General features: G+C 45.0%; 1 protein-coding gene and 1 long non-coding RNA gene across 5 annotated transcripts in view; both read left to right on the top strand.

The window, feature by feature from the left end:
- The window catches only part of LOC134031994 (uncharacterized), a 40,127-nt gene that overhangs the window by 18,782 nt on the left and 2,751 nt on the right, over positions 1-18,594 (top strand). The window lies entirely within an intron of this gene.
- The window catches only part of LOC134031989 (SLAIN motif-containing protein-like), a 37,425-nt gene that overhangs the window by 16,080 nt on the left and 2,751 nt on the right, over positions 1-18,594 (top strand). The window contains exons 3-6 of one of the 4 annotated variants that reach the window (XM_062475744.1): positions 1,813-1,949; positions 4,118-4,246; positions 7,750-7,890; positions 18,186-18,509. In XM_062475744.1, the coding sequence (XP_062331728.1) occupies positions 1,813-1,949; positions 4,118-4,246; positions 7,750-7,890; positions 18,186-18,509 (731 nt within the window). Of the gene's footprint in view, positions 1-1,812; positions 1,950-4,117; positions 4,247-7,749; positions 7,891-18,185; positions 18,516-18,594 lie in introns of all 4 variants that reach the window. The other 3 variants (XM_062475743.1, XM_062475745.1, XM_062475746.1) reach the window with 3 other exon arrangements.

Below are 18,594 nucleotides of genomic sequence, written 5' to 3'. Positions count from 1 at the left end.
CCTGCTTTGCTGCTTCAGACTTCGTTCTGCCGATTTGAGTTCGCAGTAGTAAGCCATAGGCTAAGCGTGAATGTGGGGCTAGCCCCTCAAATTAAGCTACGTGAGCCATCCCTATAGCCATAGTGTATACTATTTAGACACATTGGCAGGTAAACACCAGACTCTACTACCATTCTTACCATAATTTGTATAATTAACGTGTAGTGCCCTATCCATAACTGTTATTCACTTGACAAATCAGTAAAGCTTAACCATATGATAGGCCCTACACTAACATATAGAAGAGGTTAGTTCATAAATATATTTATGGCACACTTACTTTGAAATGCTGAAGTAGGTCCTGGGCAGTTGCATGGCCCATGAACTGTGATCCATAAAATCTTGACTGGACGTGGTCATTTAACCAATAACGCACATGCAGGTCCAGTTGTTTGGTTTTGGTTGTCTGGTTCAGCGTCTCGTCGAACATGATGACAAATGCACCGCATTTTTGGACTTCGGTGATGAGCTCTTTTTTTATGTACGGCGCCAATCCAAATTTAGCCACGTATCTTGTCTTGTCTTTTCCACAAGTAAATGACTGTACAAGCCCCGAATATGGGAACATTGCTTTGAACACTTCTTCAATACCGTCATTAGACCTGCATGAATGGTGGCTTGTCACAGTCCTCAGCACCCAAATTACCTCAGCTTTTAGTGTTGGCGTAGAGCCACACATTGGCTCTGGATTTACTATGGTGACATCCAGAGTTGTGTTGACGTCGTTGCTAGCGGTGGAGCAGAAACTAGCGATTGCAGGCTGCTGGCGTGCCTTTGCGTAGTCTCTGTGCTTCTTGCTCTGCAGGTGAGATTCCACCGCTCTGATCCCCATTGTCCCAAGTTTTAATGTTTTCCGACACATAATGCAGCTTGCTTCAGAAGCATTTCCAGGCACCGACCTTAACCTTAAATACTCGTTCTTTTCAAGCCATTTAGTGTTGAACTTGCATTTCCCCATGTTTTGTAAGTTCAGTGGCTGATCGCCACCTGTATGGCCGATGCTTTACGTCATCAAAAGATGCGCAGTACGCTACGCTCTGACGTAACCATAGACAACGCAGCGGATAGCCTACCGGAAAAGAATATTCGACCTGGCAGAACGGACGCATTTTCGCAGTGACATGACAAAAAAAAAATTAAGACCCATCCAATCTGAATTTAAGACAATTTAAGACTTTTTAAGGCCTTATTTTTAGGAATAGCGATTTAAGACTTTTTAAGGACCCGCGGCCACCCTGTTTCCAATCAACCCAACAAAGTACAATAAAAGCCGTAGCTGGTGCTGTAAACAAATGCTTTTCTTAAGGATAACTGTATCAATGCTCTAACAACCCACTGTCATGTCTGACTTTGTTTTCGGCATGTTTTGCTCATAACAAATTTGTAATGGTGGTGAACTGAACTCTTCTTTCTCAGTGAAGTTAGTAATAAAAGTAAGGCTTGCTGGCACAGAAGATGGCATAGTCCCCTGAGAGTTCCTGATAGTTTGTAGTTTGCAGGGGTCATGTATGGGACATCTGGATGCTAAATAAATCACTCCCTTCTTTGTTTGCCTCTGTCTCTCTCTTAAAATCCCTCCCCATGTTCTCTTCTCACTTTTTTTTCTTCTAGACCTCTTCCCCTATTTACTCACTTTTACGTGCATCTTTTTGTAATAACCCTTAATTTTATTTTGACGAGGATTTAGCTGATCAAAGGGACTCCTTAACAGATTTCATTTGTTGACATGTCACTAAGGCTCCATTTCTCTTTATCTCTTTCTTTAATGTCCAGGTTATACGTGTCTCCTAAAAAGCAGATAGCGGAACCTGGTCCAGAGTCTCCTCTCAAGTGGTGCCGAAAGGTTCTGGATCACCCCAGCCCAGAAACAGAAGTGGCCTGCAGAACCCTGATTAACCATTTGGATCAGAGTAAGCACCTACATAGAATTATACACACACTAATTCCATATTAGGGATGTCATGAAAACCTAATTTCCGGATCAGAACACACTTAATAGTTTTGTAGGGAGTCCATTGTGTCACTCTCTACCACTACCTTGAAGTTTCTAGGGGTGGCCCGTATGAACGGTATATAAATATTCCGGTATGATTTTGCACATCTTGCCAACTGCGGAACTGCAATAACAGAATCTTTCACAGTGGTCTGAAGGATTAAATGAAGTCATGGGTCAAATGACCTAACACACATGTGCGCACACACACACACAAATTTGTATATTTTACAAAAAAAAACACATGCAGCATGGACGCTGTACGCATTGTGCCAGCCAATAAAAGTCAACAAACAAGCTAGCGCAACTCCAGAGGAAGCAAACATTCATATGAGTACACTGCTTTTGTTGGCAAGTGTAAGCAAGCGTTAATGATGTCTGAAAATAACGCCAATGGGGTTGATTTGCCGGACGAAGAAGAATTGGTATAAAAAGGGGGCCTCTTCTGTCGTTTGGAAATTGATTGGTTTCAAGTTATCCGACATCGACCAACAAACAGTAGCCTATTCTGTAAGTTGTGTCGTCGAATTGTGCTAGCTGTCAAATGAAACTGCTGGCGAACACAGTCTATTTGAACTCCTTTTGATGTTCGTTTATTAACGATCGCTAACAGCATGCATACACTTTATCACATGTCCTGAACTCCATACCAACTGGCAACTTCCTACTTCTAGCCACTAGGCTGCCTCGCAGCTCACTCATTGATTGGCTACTGAAGTGGCGCATGCATATTAGGTATCCTATGCGATACCTTGACACTAGCCAACGGTGGAAACACTAGCAATCTTTTTCACCACCTGAAAGCCATGCATGTGCGTGAAAATGAATCTACCAGAATGCGTTTGACAAATCCAATGCCAGGTTGGTTAGAATAGTGAAATGTTTATTGTAGGCCAACAGAATCGAGTATTCAGCCATGTAATAATTGTTTATAGCTAGAGCTAATTATAGCTAGAGTTTTCTTGCGATCCCATAAACGTAGGCTACTGTTGAACGCGTAGGCTACTGAGAAGTCGCTCTTCCGTGGCAAACACTGCAAAATTTGTAAAATTCAACTCATGCGACACACCGAATTTACCCAATCCAAATCCGTCAGAGTGCGGTAGATTAGCCGCTGCGGTGCGGATTGCATTGTCATGACATTTTTTACAATAACTAATATTGTGATGTATACCGATACCGTCAGTGCATACGAATTATACCGTGATAAACATTTTAGGCCATACCGCCCAGCCCTATAGGACGCTATGTTCACGTACTTGTTCAGAGGCATAACCTGCCCTCCCTAAAGCTTTTTGGGGAGGTGTCCCTCCATGCCCCTAGAAAGTGGCACAATACAAGAGTCAGATATTTTCCTGCAACTCAAATCTTGAAACTCATCTCCAATCAGTCAGTTGTTTCCTCTGTCAGGTTGTAACAGCTTATAACAACCCCCCGCCAGTTTTCTATGGTGCTATGATGTGACGCAGCTATTCGATGAGCTTTGTGAAGTCCTGAAGATGTATCTGACGCCTGGGACACACTGCCTGCGATCGGCTGCGATCTGCTGCGACGCGCCTGGAAGCGCCTCCTTTTTTCTTTCGGCGCCCATGTTATCAAATGGGGCCGACCACACTGGCTGCAAAGCGCCGCGATTGCCTGCGATTGCCTGCGATCTGCAGCGACAACGTATCTACAACGTATCTGCGTATCTATCCTTATCTACGTTGTCCTTGTAGGACAACGTAGATAAGGATCAATGCTGGGATATAGCCAATGCTCAGAGTAGCTGAAAGGCTTGGTGACCCGGCGCAGAGAAATGCGCGAACAGCTTTTGCTCAGTCGTAGCCGATCGTAGACGATCCTGGCGCTGCGCGGCGCGTCCAGGCGCTTTGCAGCCAGTGTGTCCCAGGCGTTATGCTCTGTTGTCTACTCTCTTATTTTCTCCCTTGTTCCTCTCCTCCTCCTCCTCCGTCCATATCCTCCTCCTCCCCTTTCTTATTTACTCCCTCTCACTGCTGTTCCCTTCCCCTACCTTTCTCCTTTACTCCTAATCATCATTCCTTTCTCCTGTCCTCTCAATCTTCCTCCCCATGTCCTGTCCAGCTTCTAGGTGGAAGAACATCTACAGTAGTCCGTCGACCTCGGTGGAGGCCGGCTGCGCGTCCTCAGGCTTGCTGTCTCCTGGGTACCATAAATCCACTAACAAACCTCTACTAACGTGTGGCAGCTCAGGTATGGCATGATGACATTAACACACCTCACACTGCTGCTTCTCCTCTTCCTCTGTATTTTGGGGTTCTAGAAGACAGTGGTGGTGGTGGTGGACATTGACACCCCTATGTATGTACAACCCCAGTTCCCAAAAAAGTTGGGACGTTGTTTAAAATAAAAAGCAGAATACAATGATTTGCAAATCTCATGAACCCATATGTTATTCACTATAGAACATAGAAAACATAACATTTTTAAACTGATGAAATGTACAATTTTAAGGAAAAAAAACGGTAATTTAGAATTTGACGGCTGCAACACGTCTCAAAGTTGGGACAAGGCCATGTTTACCACTGTAGCATTCCCTCTTCTTTTAACAACAGTCTGTATATGTCTGGGTACCAGGAGACCAGTTGCTGGAGTTGTGGGAGAGGAATGTTGTCCCTTTTGTGTCTGATACAGGATTCTTGCTGCTCAATGGTCCTGGGTCTTCTTTGTCATATTTTTTGTTTCATGATCCACCAAATGTTTTTAACTGGTGAAAGGTCTGGGCTGCAGGCAGGCCAGTTCAGCAACCGAACTCTTCTATTACGAAGCCATGCAGTTGTAACAGATGCAGGGTGTGGTTAAAATCATCTTCCTGAAATATGCAAGGCCTTCCCTGAAAAAGATGTTGCCTGGATGCAAGCAAATGTTGCTCTAAAACCTGTCAGCTTTCCAGATGTGCAAGTTGCCCATTCTACAAGCACTACCGTATTTTTCGGAAAACAAGCCGCATTTTCTATGACCCGCACCCCACCAGAATTGGAGCTTTGTGTTTGTAAATCGTATTTTAACCCGCACTGAAATATATTCTGCACTTGATACGGGAACAATGATAGAGCTACCAAGCAATGCACGAGTAGGCTATAGGCGATCTTACAGCATGCCGTAACACACTTCGGTTGTGGATAGTATGTCCATGCGTGGCAAAATCCATTGTTATGTCCACAAAATTATTTTAGATATAGTATAAGTTTAGCTAGCTTGCAAATCCTGAGGATAGCCTACCGAAATTAAATTAGCCAATGTTGTTAGCGATGCTAGCTAATGTTGGTTTGCTAGCTGTATATAACATTTCACTGGGTCTTGCAGCTGTTTGATTTACTGAAATTATTCTGAAATGTTATGTTCTTCTAGCGATTTGCCTACTTTAGCAAGTCACTGTATTTCCAAGCCCTGATCGTGTAACTGAGACGACACAGTAAATCATTCCTCTTTCAATTCCTCTTTCAATAAGCCCCCGTTCCAGTGTTGAGCATTAAATTAGCTGCACGGTCTATAGAGATCTTGTGACGAAGCAACTTTTTTGTTCTAAAACCGGGATACACGCCGCTTCTTAATATAAGCCGTACAGCCACAAGAAAACAAGTGAAAATCGGGGTGCAAGCCGCGGTTTTATTTCAGAAAAATACGGTAATGCACCCCCATACCATCAGAAATGCAGGCTTTTGAACTGAGCGCTCATAACAAGCCTGATGGTCCCTCTCCTCTTTAGTGCAGAAGACCAAAAATAATTTCACATTTCAATTTGTCTGACCACAGAACAGTTTTTACACTTTGCCTCTTGCCACTTTGTCCATTTTAAATGAGCTTTAGCCCAGATAAGATGGCAGTGTTCCTGGATCTTGTTCACATATGGCTTCTTCTTTGCATGATAGAGCTTTAACCTGCATTTGTGGATGGCACGGCAAACTATTCACTGAGTTCTGGAGGTCTTCCTGAGCCCATGCAATGATTTCCATTACAGAATCATGCCTTCATGCAGAGCCTGAAGATCACAGGCATGCAGAATGTATTTTCTCTTGTCCCTTACACATGAATTTCTCCAGATTCTCAGAATTATTTTATTATGTACTGTAGATGATGAGATATTCAAAGTCTTCACAATTTTATGTTGAGGATTATTCTGAAATGGTTCCACAGTATGTAGATACAGGTTTTTGCAGATTGGTGAACCTCTGCCCATCTTTACTTCTGAGAGACTCTGCCTCTCTAAGATACTCTTTACATAGCCAATCATGTTACTGACCTGTTTGCAATTAACCTAGTTAGTTGCAAATGTTCCTCCAGCTGTTTATTTTTAGTAATACTTGCCATCAAATTCTAAATTACCTTATTTTTTCCATAAAATTGTACATTTACTAAGTTTAAACATTTGATATGTTTTCAAAGATCTATTGTGAATGACATGAGTTTCTGAGATTTGCTTATCATTGCATTCTGTTTATATTTACATTTACATGTCCCATCTTTTATGGAATTGGGGTTGTACTGTAGGATTCTTCACTGTTGTGGTGAATACTTGAGTAACTGTACAATATAACTTTTCAGAGGGTTGCGTCTTGTATGGCATGTGAGAAAGGAATGGAGGAGTTTTAGTCCGACATCTACAGGCGTGGCAATAAAGTATTTACCAGCTCATCTTCCAGTGGTGTGAAATTACGCTACTTTGTCATACTGTAACTCCCATCCCCCATGTGTCCCATACACAACAAACCCCCAGAGCAAAGCAACAATGCCCTGTTGTTGATTTGAATTTTAAGTAACCGTTTTTGCATGTGAATGCTTGGCTTCCAATTGGTGACTATCTAATGCAAGATCCTTTACTTAACAGCCCAAATACATTTGTTAAAGACACTTTTACTTTTGTCTAGGCTCAATTACGCCTACTTAGTGATGCATCTCACACACACACACATTCACACATACAGCCTTAAGAGAAGCATCAGATGCATAAAAAGTATCCCCTTGACAATGCTAAAATGTAACCCAAATCCCTGGAAATCATGGAACCTTGATTAGCCATGTTTAAAGTACATTTGATGACACCACTGACTTCACACTTGTCAAGACAGGCTGCGTTTTTCCTTTACTACTCTGTGTATGTTGGGAGTCAGATGGCTGAGTGGTTAGGGAATCGGGATAGTAATCAGAAGGTTGCTAGTTCGATTCCCGGCTATGCCAACCAAATGATGTTGTGTCCTTGGGCAAGGCACTTCACCCTACTTGCCTCGGGGGAATGTCCCTGTACTTACTGTAAGTCGCTCTGGATAAGAGCGTCTGCTAAATGACTAAATGTAAAATGTAATGTATGTTGCTAACTGTAGTTAAATAATGTTGATAGTTGTACAGTACTAGGCCTATAGTATAGCGTATTTAATCAATAACAAAGAGTTGGGGTTTTTTGTCATGTGTCTGGGTCTGATTATACTCTCAATGAGAACCCCTGCCATGGTTCACTTGGAAGTGGCCCCAGACCACCCATTTCAAACGGACCATGGTTCTTTGGTTCACAACCGGCTGCAATTTGTTCTAACCTCACCAAATGAACTGAAGTGAAGTGACAAATGTTCCAGTCAAATTGACTCATAGAGCTAGGTGTGAAAGCAAACTTAGAGTAAGGTGGGGCCAGTTACCATCTCTCAGAGGTGATCTGTCGGTTTGAACTTAATTCGTGGTGGTGGTTGTGGTGTTATTTGCAGGATACATGAGTATTCATTCGGCCCTGAGCTCCCAGTCCTCTATAGACAGTGAGCTAAGCACCTCTGATGACTCCATATCCATGGGCTACAAGTTGCAGGACCTCACAGACGTCCAGATCATGGCCCGTCTGCAGGAAGAAAGTGAGTACTGCTTCCAGCCTCCTTCAACTTTACACATTATCACCTTACGGTAGGGGTGGAACGGTACATGTATTCGCACCGAACCGTACGGTACGGGCGTCACGGTTCGGTGCATGAAATTACACGGAAAATACACGGTATAAAAATAAATTAAACTTGCATGCAAATGAATCAGAATTCGGTTTATTCGCCATGTATGTTATACAAACACGGAATTTACTGTGGCAGGGAGGTGCAAAACACTAAACATATACATTTACATTTAGTCATTTAGCAGACGCTCTTATCCAGAGCGACTTACAGTAAGTACAGGGACATTCCCCCGAGGCAAGTAGGGTGAAGTGCCTTGCCCAAGGACACACATCATTTGGCACAGCCGGGAATCGAACTGGCAACCTTCTGATTACTAGCCCGATTCCCTAACCGCTCAGCCACCTGACTCCCATATACAGATCTTAAATTAAGTAAAAGTACAAAAGTTTAACTATTTCTAAGAACTAAACAATCTAAGAATACAACAATTTAAATATAAAATAAAATATATATAAAAATAAGAATAGAATGAGCAGCGTGAATGGTCAACATAGTGCAATCGGATACTGAGATAAAGTGGCTTATGCATACTGAATTGCCATTAGATGGACTTATAATAGTTAAATAGTGAATGAATGTCAATGGGAGTCCTTGGCCTTGTTGAAGAGGCCAGTAGCAGATGGAAAGAAACTGTTCTTAAGGCGTGAGGTTTTGGTCCTGATGGACCGCAGCCTTCTGCCAGAGGGGAGTAGCTGGAACAGGGAGTGACCAGGGTGGGAGGGGTCGGCCACAATCTTCCTCGCACACCTCAGGGTCCTCGAGGTGTGCAGGTCCTCGAGGCGTCGGCGTTGTTCAGCAGTTGTGGGCAGTGACGTGCAGTCTGGGTAGGCAAGGTAGGCACTGCCTACCCTGCCAAAATTCAAACGTAAAATGTTTTATTAAATCATTTTATTTAATAAACTTGTATTATTTGTATACTTGTATTTTTACTGTTTTATTCTTGTGATTTATATATGCAATATGTGTGTTATTCCAATTGTTTAGACGTTACAATGACAAATGTAGCAGTTACGCATAATCAAATACAAAAAAATGGTAGAATAAGCAGTGCTTTTACTGCCCGTTCACTGCGGACGACAAGCGAAAAACTCACTTGCGCACTTCGATCCGTATTCTTCAACATGTTGAAAAGCACAACTCTGCTGTGCCTTTGCACATAAATATGTTATGCCAGTAATCACCTACGTTACGTATCAGACATGGACCAATTAAAATAAAAATATTACTGGACATTTTGCAGCTAACGTCATTACACCAGCTACATTGTAAGCATAATCCTCGCATAATTGAAGTCAAAATGACAGCAGCGGTGTCTGCCGATATCACAGAGTTGAGGAATTTCTCCAAGCTCGATTTTATTCAAATAATTTGGTAATTAGGTAATCTGGCTTTCATAACTCAGTGCCTAGCCTCTTACTGACATCACCGCACGTCACTGGTTGTGGGGTATGTGAGTGGAAATAGTACATCTAACATGCTAACGCATATAATGCATCTGGCGTGTGCTAAATGACTAAAAATATCCGACGCCATCACCCAGGTGTGCCAATAACTGGAATGAGACAAAAAACTGTCCAACTTCTCCTCCCTACAGTGCTTAACCAGCCATTAGATACACATACATATAGGGCCCAAAAAATTACTGACGCAATCGGAATTTACTTGTCATCTTCAATGTGCCTCGTATTTACTCGTAGAGGAACCTGGTTTGTTTTGCTTTTCCCTCCGTTGTACCGAACTCGTACCGAACCGTGATGTCGGAACCTGGCTTGTTTTGCTTTTCCCTCCGTTGTACCGAACTCGTACCGAACCGTGATGTCGGAACCGCGGTATGAACCGAACCGTGACTTCAGTGTACGGTTCCACCCCTACCTTACGGTGTGTGACCACTGGCACAAAGAAAATCACTAACAGTTTGCCAGAGCCATGACATGCTCTTTGTCTGGGGGTGTCAGACAGGTGTAGGGCTGTCAACGAATATTCTAAATTCGAATATATATTCGAATAGTGGTTAAAAACAGAAATTCGAATGTGAAAATTAATATTCGAATGTAAAAAAAAAAAAACACCGCGGCAGCAGCGGCGCGTCTGTCTGCTTTGCGGGTGGGCATGCGCCTCAGCGTCACTGCTGACAGTTGACTTGCGTGGAAGATGGCAGAATGTGCAGAACCCAGCTTGACCGCAGCAGAGAAAGTGATTGTAACCCCAAAAAATTTAGAGTGATGTCTGGAAATATTTTGGATTTTGATCAGTTGATGGTAAACTTGTTGAGCCTACAGCTAAAGTAGTGTGTAAACTATGTAGCACAGTCCACAGACAAAGCACGGTACCATCACACCTTCTCCTACCCCCGACAAGGAAAGGGTCTTCCCCCTTTGTCCTTCTCCCAGAGGAGAAGCTTCAAAGCTTCTGACCCAGCATGGGGTCAGATACAGAGGCCACACGGCCCACAGTATCAGACAAAGGATTTACAAGGAAGAACTTTCTTATGTGGATTTACAAACATATTCTCAAGGACTACATGGCTCATGGACACTATTTCAATGACAGTAGTTGATGTGTTATAATGTGTGTTTTTCCCATTTACTTAGAACGTTGTTTAATTGAGGTTTGATTATAACTTCCCTTCAAGTATAGTTAAGTCAGCCAATCTTGATATCAAAATGATTGTACCATACTAACAAAACCATTTACGAATGTTGTATTGTTATATTCTGAAGTTTGAGCATTCCATGGACAGTTGAAATAACGGAACTCAAAAGGTACAGCTACTTCACACCTAGGCAGATCTCAGGACGACGCCCAGGTGGGGGGAAACTGACCAATGAAAGAGGTCACCTTCACGGGGACCCCCCCTTGTTCTTTGGAGTATAAAACCCCCAAACGTACAATCACCCTCGCTTGTTCGTAGAAATTAAACTGAAGTGAACGCGTCATTTCTAAACTATTCCTCTCAACCTGCAAATTCACTGAGCGCCCGGAACTTTGGCCAAAGATTCCGTTGTTCTATTTTCGTTGGACGATAACTAAACCATTGACTCTACCCTTCTTCAAACCGACAAAAGTAACTACGATTTGCAATATTTCTTACCTGTGACATATTGGCATGTTGTGATTAAATTGTTGATGTTTGATTGTATTTTACAAATGAGTTAGCTTAACCCTTGCTAAGTCAGTTGCCCTTGCTCGTCCATTGTTACCACAAAGGCCTACCTGTCCCTCTCTACCCCTCTCTCTCTCTCCCTCCCCCCTTTACACGCGCTCTACACAGCCATTGTGTTGCTCGCCCTCATTTGCATCCAGCCACTGTACTACTCTGACTAACCCATAACTTATCTGGTATTTGTTCATTATAATTACATTCTCCTAAATAAATCATTGTGTATAATATTCGCGTATCACTCACGTTATCTGATCTGCTCTACTTTCATAGAATTCACGACTTAAGATTAGACTGATTATTACGAAGGCTATTATTTAAATATTATTCAATAAGGTTTCCTCTATCCCTTTAACAATAAGAGGTGGTGCCCCCCCCAAGAACTACATACTTTATTATAAATTAAGTATTGCTAATCTTAAACGAGCAAACCCCGCTACAACTATGTAAGATAGTTAGCTTACCATTCAACAACTAGCAACTTGAGGCTACATCTCCATGTTTACCACAGCACAGCTCGCTCGGAGCGTTCAATGTCGGTTCTATACTGTAAAACTTCAATTAATGTTGCCTGTAGCCTGCCATATTTGGGACAAGAATCGCGACCTTAAATTGCTTGCACAAAACTCTTGATCAGAACTCAGCATTTGTTTATTATTGTCGTTCATTTTACACCGCTATGCGCACAGAGCGCGACGGTGCGGGAGAGAGAGAGAAAGAAAGAGTGCGTGTGTGCGAGCGAGAGGCCAAGGTCTGCGGTCTTGGCCATTAGTTCATTTACTTCTATTTGTGTAGGTAATATGTTGTTAAATATGTTTAAACTTAAATAAATTAGGCCTACCTACAGTATACAAATAGTTGTATCTCGTTGTATTAATTTGTCCTGTTATTGACGTATTCGAATGTATTTTTTTTAAGGGAATATTCGAACGTCATTTTTGAGCAATTTTGACAGCCCTAGACAGGTGACTGCAGAGTTGTGGTTCTCACAGATGTCACGGCTGTTCGAACTGATGGCCAGGCAGGCAGACTTCAGTCATAAGTTTTTAGTTTTTATTTATTGTAGTTAGCACTTAGCTAGAAATGTTTATCATGATGAATGTTTCTTGTGAAGTAGAAACCTCAGCAGTTTGGCCACCGCCTTGCAAATTCTCCTCATTCGAATAAAGTAAAAAATATTTCTGTTCAGTTTACTTGAATTGCTTCACCGTTCATCTGGCTGCATTGAAAATGCAGCTTTGCTTTGCTCGATTCGCTTCGCACCAGGGGACACATTAGCGTGGCTCTGCCCTCCTACGTACTTACGCTCAATTTTCATTTTGCTTCTGTACTAGGTCTGGGCCAGAGCCATAGAAAAAGAGAGTTGCGACATGCTTTGATCTCGCCCACACGTGATCACGTGGTTCAAGTAGCTCGCTGTAGTTCCAAAAAACCCACTGCTGTCAACCTGTTTGAATGGTTTTCGAATAGGCTGGCTAACGGAAGTCGCTTTCTCAGGCAAATGACGAATGAAACGGGCTCGGTAAAGAAATCTGAGATTCTGAGATTCTGGCTATCTTCAGCAGGCTCGTATCTACAAAAAGCAGTCCTCCCTGACGCTTTTGGTGTAGAATGGAGTGAAATACAACATTGTGAACACACTCACTGCCAGTGACTGACCCGAGTCTGACTGAGGCTAACGTCAAAACAGTGTAACGGGGGACCAAGACATGGCTGCACTCAAATTTCAAGACTTTCGTGACCCAAATCAAAGTTCTGATGCGACAGATCAATGAATCAGATTCAGAATGGGTTTTATTCGCCATGAAAGTTTGCACAGACAAGGAATTTGCTTTGGCAGGAAGGTGCAAACATTAAACATATAGGAATCTAAAATGTAAATATACATAACATAACTAGCAATACTAAGTGGAATTAGATTAAGATAAACTATACAATAAAATATAAAATAAAATATAAGTTGCAGGGGGAATCGCTTTCTGTCTTAAAGGCTGTCCTCCTCTACCTTTTTGATGCAGAATTCACCGAGATTAAATTATCAATTTCACCTAAACACAGACTTTGTAGTCGTGTCGTCGGATCTGAGGCCGAATGTCTTGGACACTCGGGTGAGGAGAGGGGCGGAGCTGTCAACTGATCACCACCTGGTGGTGAGTTGGCTACGATGGTGGGGGAAGACGCCGGTCAGGCCTGGCAGGCCCAAACGTAATGTGAGGGTCTGCTGGGAACAGCTGGCAGAATCCCCTGTCAGAAGGAGCTTCAACTCCCACCTCCGGGAGAGCTTCGACCATGTCTCGGGGGAGGCCGGGGACATTGAGTCCGAATGGGCCATGTTCCGGGCCTCCATTGTTAAGGCGGCTGACCGGAGCTGCGGACGCAAGGCGGTCGGTGCATGTCGCAGCGGTAACCCTCGGACTCGGTGGTGGACGCCGGAGGTGAGGGAAGCCGTCAAGCTGAAGAAGGAGGCCTATCGGACTTTGTTGGCTGGTAGGACTCCAGAGGCAGCTGATGTGTACCGGCAGGCCAAGCGGAATGCGGCTTTGGCGGTCGCGGAGGCAAAAACCCGGGCGTGGGAGGAGTTCGGCGAGGCCATGGAGAATGACTTCCGAACGGCTTCGAAAAGGTTCTGGACCACCATCCGGCGACTCAGGAGGGGGAAGCAGTGCACTGTCAACGCTGTATTTGGTGGGGATGGTGCGCTGCTGACCTCGATGGGGGACGTCCTGGATCGGTGGAAGGAATACTTTGAAGACCTCCTTAATCCCACCACGCGTTCCGACGTGGAGGCAGAGTCTGGGGACATTGGGGGGGGCCCTTCTATCTCTGGGGCTGAGGTCACCGAGGTGGTTGAAAAGCTCCGCGGTGGCAAGGGCTCCGCGGTGGCAAGGCCCCTGGGGTGGATGAGGTCCGCCCGGAGTTCCTTAAGGCTCTGGATGTTGTAGGGCTGTCTTGGTTGGCACGACTCTGCAACATCGCGTGGACATCAGGGACAGTGCCTCTGGACTGGCAGACCGGGGTGGTGGTTCCCCTCTTTAAAAAGGGGGACCGGAGGGTGTGCTCCAACTTTAGGGGGATCACACTCCTCAGCCTCCCTGGGAAAGTCTATTCAGGGGTGCTGGAGAGGAGGGTCCGTCGGCTTGTCGAACCTTGGATTCAGGAGGAGCAATGTGGTTTTCGTCCTGGCCGTGGAACTGTGGACCAGCTCTATACCCTCGGCAGGGTTCTGGAGGGTGCATGGGAGTTCGCCCAACCAGTCTACACATGTTTTGTGGATTTGGAAAAGGCGTTCGACCGTGTCCCTCGGGGGCTCATGTGGGGGGTGCTCCGGGAGTACGGGGTACCGGAATCCCTGATCGGGGCTGTTCGGTCCCTGTACGACCGGTGCCAGAGTTTGGTCCGCATTGCCGGTAGTAAGTCGAACTTGTTCCCGGTGAGGGTTGGACTCCGCCAGGGCTGCCCTTTGTCACCGATTCTGTTCATAACTTATATGGACAGAATTTCTAGGCGCAGCCAGGGCGTTGAGGGGGTCCGGTTTGGGGACCTCAGGATCGGGTCGCTGCTTTTTGCGGATGATGTGGTCCTGTTGGCTTCATCGGGCCGTGACCTCCAGCTCTCACTGGAGCGGTTCGCAACCGAATGCGAAGCGGCTGGGATGGGAATCAGCACCTCCAAATCTGAGGCCATGGTTATCGACCGGAAAAAGGTGGAGTGCAATCTCCGGGTCGGGGAGGAGATCTTGTCCCAAGCGGAGGAGTTCAAGTATCTCGGGGTCTTGTTCACGAGTGAGGGAAGGATGGAGCGCGAGATCGACAGGCGGATCGGTGCGGCGTCCGCAGTGATGCGGGCTCTGCATCGGTCCGTTGTGGTGAAGAAGGAGCTGAGTCGAAAGGCGAAGCTCTCTATTTACCAGTCGATCTACGTTCCTACCCTCACCTATGGTCACGAACTGTGGGTAGTGACCGAAAGAACGAGATCGCGAATACAAGCTGCCGAAATGAGTTTTCTCCGCAGGGTGTCCGGGCTCTCCCTTAGAGATAGGGTGAGAAGCTCGGTCATCCGGGAGGGGCTCAGAGTAGAACCGCTGCTCCTCCGCGTCGAGAGGGGCCAGTTGAGGTGGCTCGGGCATCTGATAAGGATGCCTCCTGGACGCCTCCCTGGTGAGGTGTTCTGGGCACGTCCCACTGGGAAGAGGCCCCGGGGAAGACCCAGGACACGCTGGAGGGACTATGTCTCTCGGCTGGCCTGGGAACGCCTCGGGGTCCCCCAGGAAGAGCTGGTGGAAGTGGCCGGGGAGAGGAAAGTCTGGGCCTCCCTGCTTAGGTTGCTGCCCCCGCGACCCGACCCCCGGACAAGCGGAAGATGATGGATGGATGGATGGACCTAAACACAGAGGAAAAAAGCTAGCTAGCTACTTTAAAATCGGTTATATAGACATGAGTGGCACATAACATGGGATTTTATTTAGTTTGAGGTTTAACTTCAAGTGGGGCAAGTACATTTCTCTTCCAGTTGCCCTACAAAAAAATCCACTTTTCCTGGACAAGCGGACAAGCCTTAATGTCGAGCCCTGAAGTGGGACTTGTTAAACACGTTTTTTAATTCATCAGCCCACTTACAATTGACTACGTTAACAACATTTATATTTGTAGTACTTGATGCAAGTTAAATCAAATCTAGATAGCAATCACACCAGCAATTTAAATTGCTCAATTTAAGACAAGGAGTTTGGTAATTAGAACAGAATATACAAGGCAACCAATTGCATTCAATAAAACATTTTATGATACAATATGTTCAGTGAGAGGGTCAAGTTTGTTTTTAGTGACTGGACCTGCAATTCCTGCCTAACGTTGAGAGCTAGCTGGACGATAGGGGACCCCTTAATCTGCAATTAATTGTTGCTAGCTCTAATCAGATGTACTAACTAGGCTAATAAGAGAAGACTAGCTTTGTATGCCAACGAACACCAATAACTAGAAATAATATGACAGACTATAAACCAACTGACTTCTGGTTATGATACACATGCTCTCTAGCTAGCTTCAGTAAAAGTGTTGCTTACGTTAGATACTAGACCAACAGTCTAGCTCTACATTTACATTTAGTCATTTAGCAGACGCTCTTATCCAGAGCGACTTACAGTAAGTACAGGGACATTCCCCCGAGGCAAGTAGGGTGGAGTGCCTTGCCCAAGGACACAACGTCAGTTGGCATGACCGGGAATCGAACTGGCAACCTTCGGATTACTAGCCCGATTCCCTCACCGCTCAGCCACCTGGCTCCTCAACTGCTCTAACTGCATTTAGAATCTAACAAGCTATAATCTTACAATAAAGTTTATCTAAATAGAAAATACTACTATATATATGATATGTGGTGGTAGAAATGTGAAAAAATGCAGGATTTTCATCAATTTACCGGCTAACTTGTTTCGGAGACACTGAAAATGAATGGGGTTGAACTGTGGAAAATACAATGTTTGGAACTGTAGGTTGCATGGGCAACTGTAGGTTGCATGGGCTAGTGCCCTTCTAGGATAGTGCCCTAGAAGGGCACTAGAAGGATAGTGCCCTTCCTGGGCACTATCCTCTCCCAGGACCTCAAGTGGGAACTGAACATCAGCTCCCTCATCAAGAAAGCACAACAGAGGATGTACTTCCTTCGGCAGCTGAAGAAGTTCAACCTGCCAAAGACAATGATGGTGCACTTCTACTCAGCCATCATTGAGTCCATCCTCACCTCCTCCATCACCTTCTGGTACGCTGCTGCCACTGCCAAGGACAAGAGCAGACTGCAGCGTATCATCCGCACTGCTGAGAAGGTGATTGGCTGCAATCTGCCTACCCTCGAGGACCTGCACACCTCGAGGATCCTGAGGCGAGCGAGGAAGATTGTGGCCGACTCCTCCCACCCTGGACACTCCCTGTTTCAGTCACTCCCCTCCGGCAGAAGGCTGCGGTCCATCAGGACCAATACCTCATGCCACAAAAACAGTTTCTTCCCTTCCGCTGTTGGCCTCTTCAACAAGGCCAAGGGACCACACTGACTCTAATGACTTCTTGCTTAAAACACACTGCTTTTTGCACTGCATTACAAAATTGTATCTTGTACATTTGTATTTTTTGTAATATTTGTTTTTTGTATTTTTATATTGTAATTTACGGCAACTTATATTATATTTTATTGTATATTTAATTCTATTCTAATCCCACTTAGTACTGCTAGTTTATGTACCCTTAGTATAGATAGTCCACATATTAAAATTTTAGGTCCCTATATGTTTATTGTATGCACCTTCCTGCCAAAGCAAATTCCTTGTCTGTGCAAACTTTCATGGCGAATAAATACCATTCTGATTCTGATGTGACACGCTTTTCTTCCGCATTCTTCGATAACAATGGGAGTCGTAGCATAGTGTAGTGTTGCAACTCTCTTTTTCTATGGCTCTGGTCTGGGCTTTCGGTGTTGTTTTTTTCCAGAATTTTTGTCCGGCCCAATCAGCGAACAGAGGGAGTGGCTAATAACGATGACGTTGATGTTGCGCCCTAGTTTGAGTTGTAGTTCAGTAATGGCGGCGGAGAAAGGTGCGAGTGAAGCCATTCGGTCTGTTGTGGCAACGCTGCCGAATATCCAGAAGTTAGAGCCGGAGCAAGAACAATCTTTGCTAAGTTTTGTTTGTGGCCATGATGTTGTGGCACTCCTCCCCACGGGGTTCGGGAAAAGTTTGATTTCCCAGCTAGCTCCGTCAGTGATGAAGGAGTTGGCTAAGGCGAACACTAGCGATTAGTTATGGGAGATCCAGAGTCGCTCTGGGCAGATCCAAAAAGTTTTAAACTTCAACAGAGTACCCGCCTTCAAGGAAGTTAACGCTTGTCAATGGAGCGATCCCAGACTCTGTACAAATGAAATGTACGAGAGTCTGGTTAGGACCAGGCTAGGGACACATTCCGTTTGAAAAAGTTTGTGCTTATGCCTCCCATAAGATGGGCTCTTTAATAGTATGTTTTTTCATGTGCTTTTGTGTGTGTTTGTGCTTTCCCAGGCCTGCGCCAGGACTATGCCTCCAGCTCGGCCTCTGTGTCTCGCCGCAGCTCTTCCGCCTCCCTTCAGTCACTGCGTAGGGGTGGGACCTACAGCGACCAGGAATTTGACAGCTACAGCCTAGAAGACGAGGAGGATGCATGCTGCTCCTTGCCCCAGCGTCGGCCCCGCTATAGCCCATCTCCTCTGGGCTCTCCCCGCTGCCTGTCCCCCTCTACACAGGGGCAGGGGGAATACCACCAGAGCCGGCTTGGGGCCACCAGAACAAGGGCTCCTCGGCGCTCACTACAGGGACCCAGTCCAGAGTTGCTGAAGTTCGCCAAGAGTGAGGGTAGATGGAGATTTTGAAATAAACATGTCAAACTAGATTGCTTCCACACCAACCTCGACCATTAGCTTCTCACAATGTT

This window comes from Osmerus eperlanus, chromosome 13 (assembly GCF_963692335.1).
Source record: "Osmerus eperlanus chromosome 13, fOsmEpe2.1, whole genome shotgun sequence".
In the NCBI taxonomy this organism is placed as follows: Eukaryota; Metazoa; Chordata; class Actinopteri; order Osmeriformes; family Osmeridae; genus Osmerus; species Osmerus eperlanus.
The sequence above is the reverse complement of the archived record's forward strand: the minus strand, read 5'-3'. Positions and strand labels throughout refer to the sequence as shown.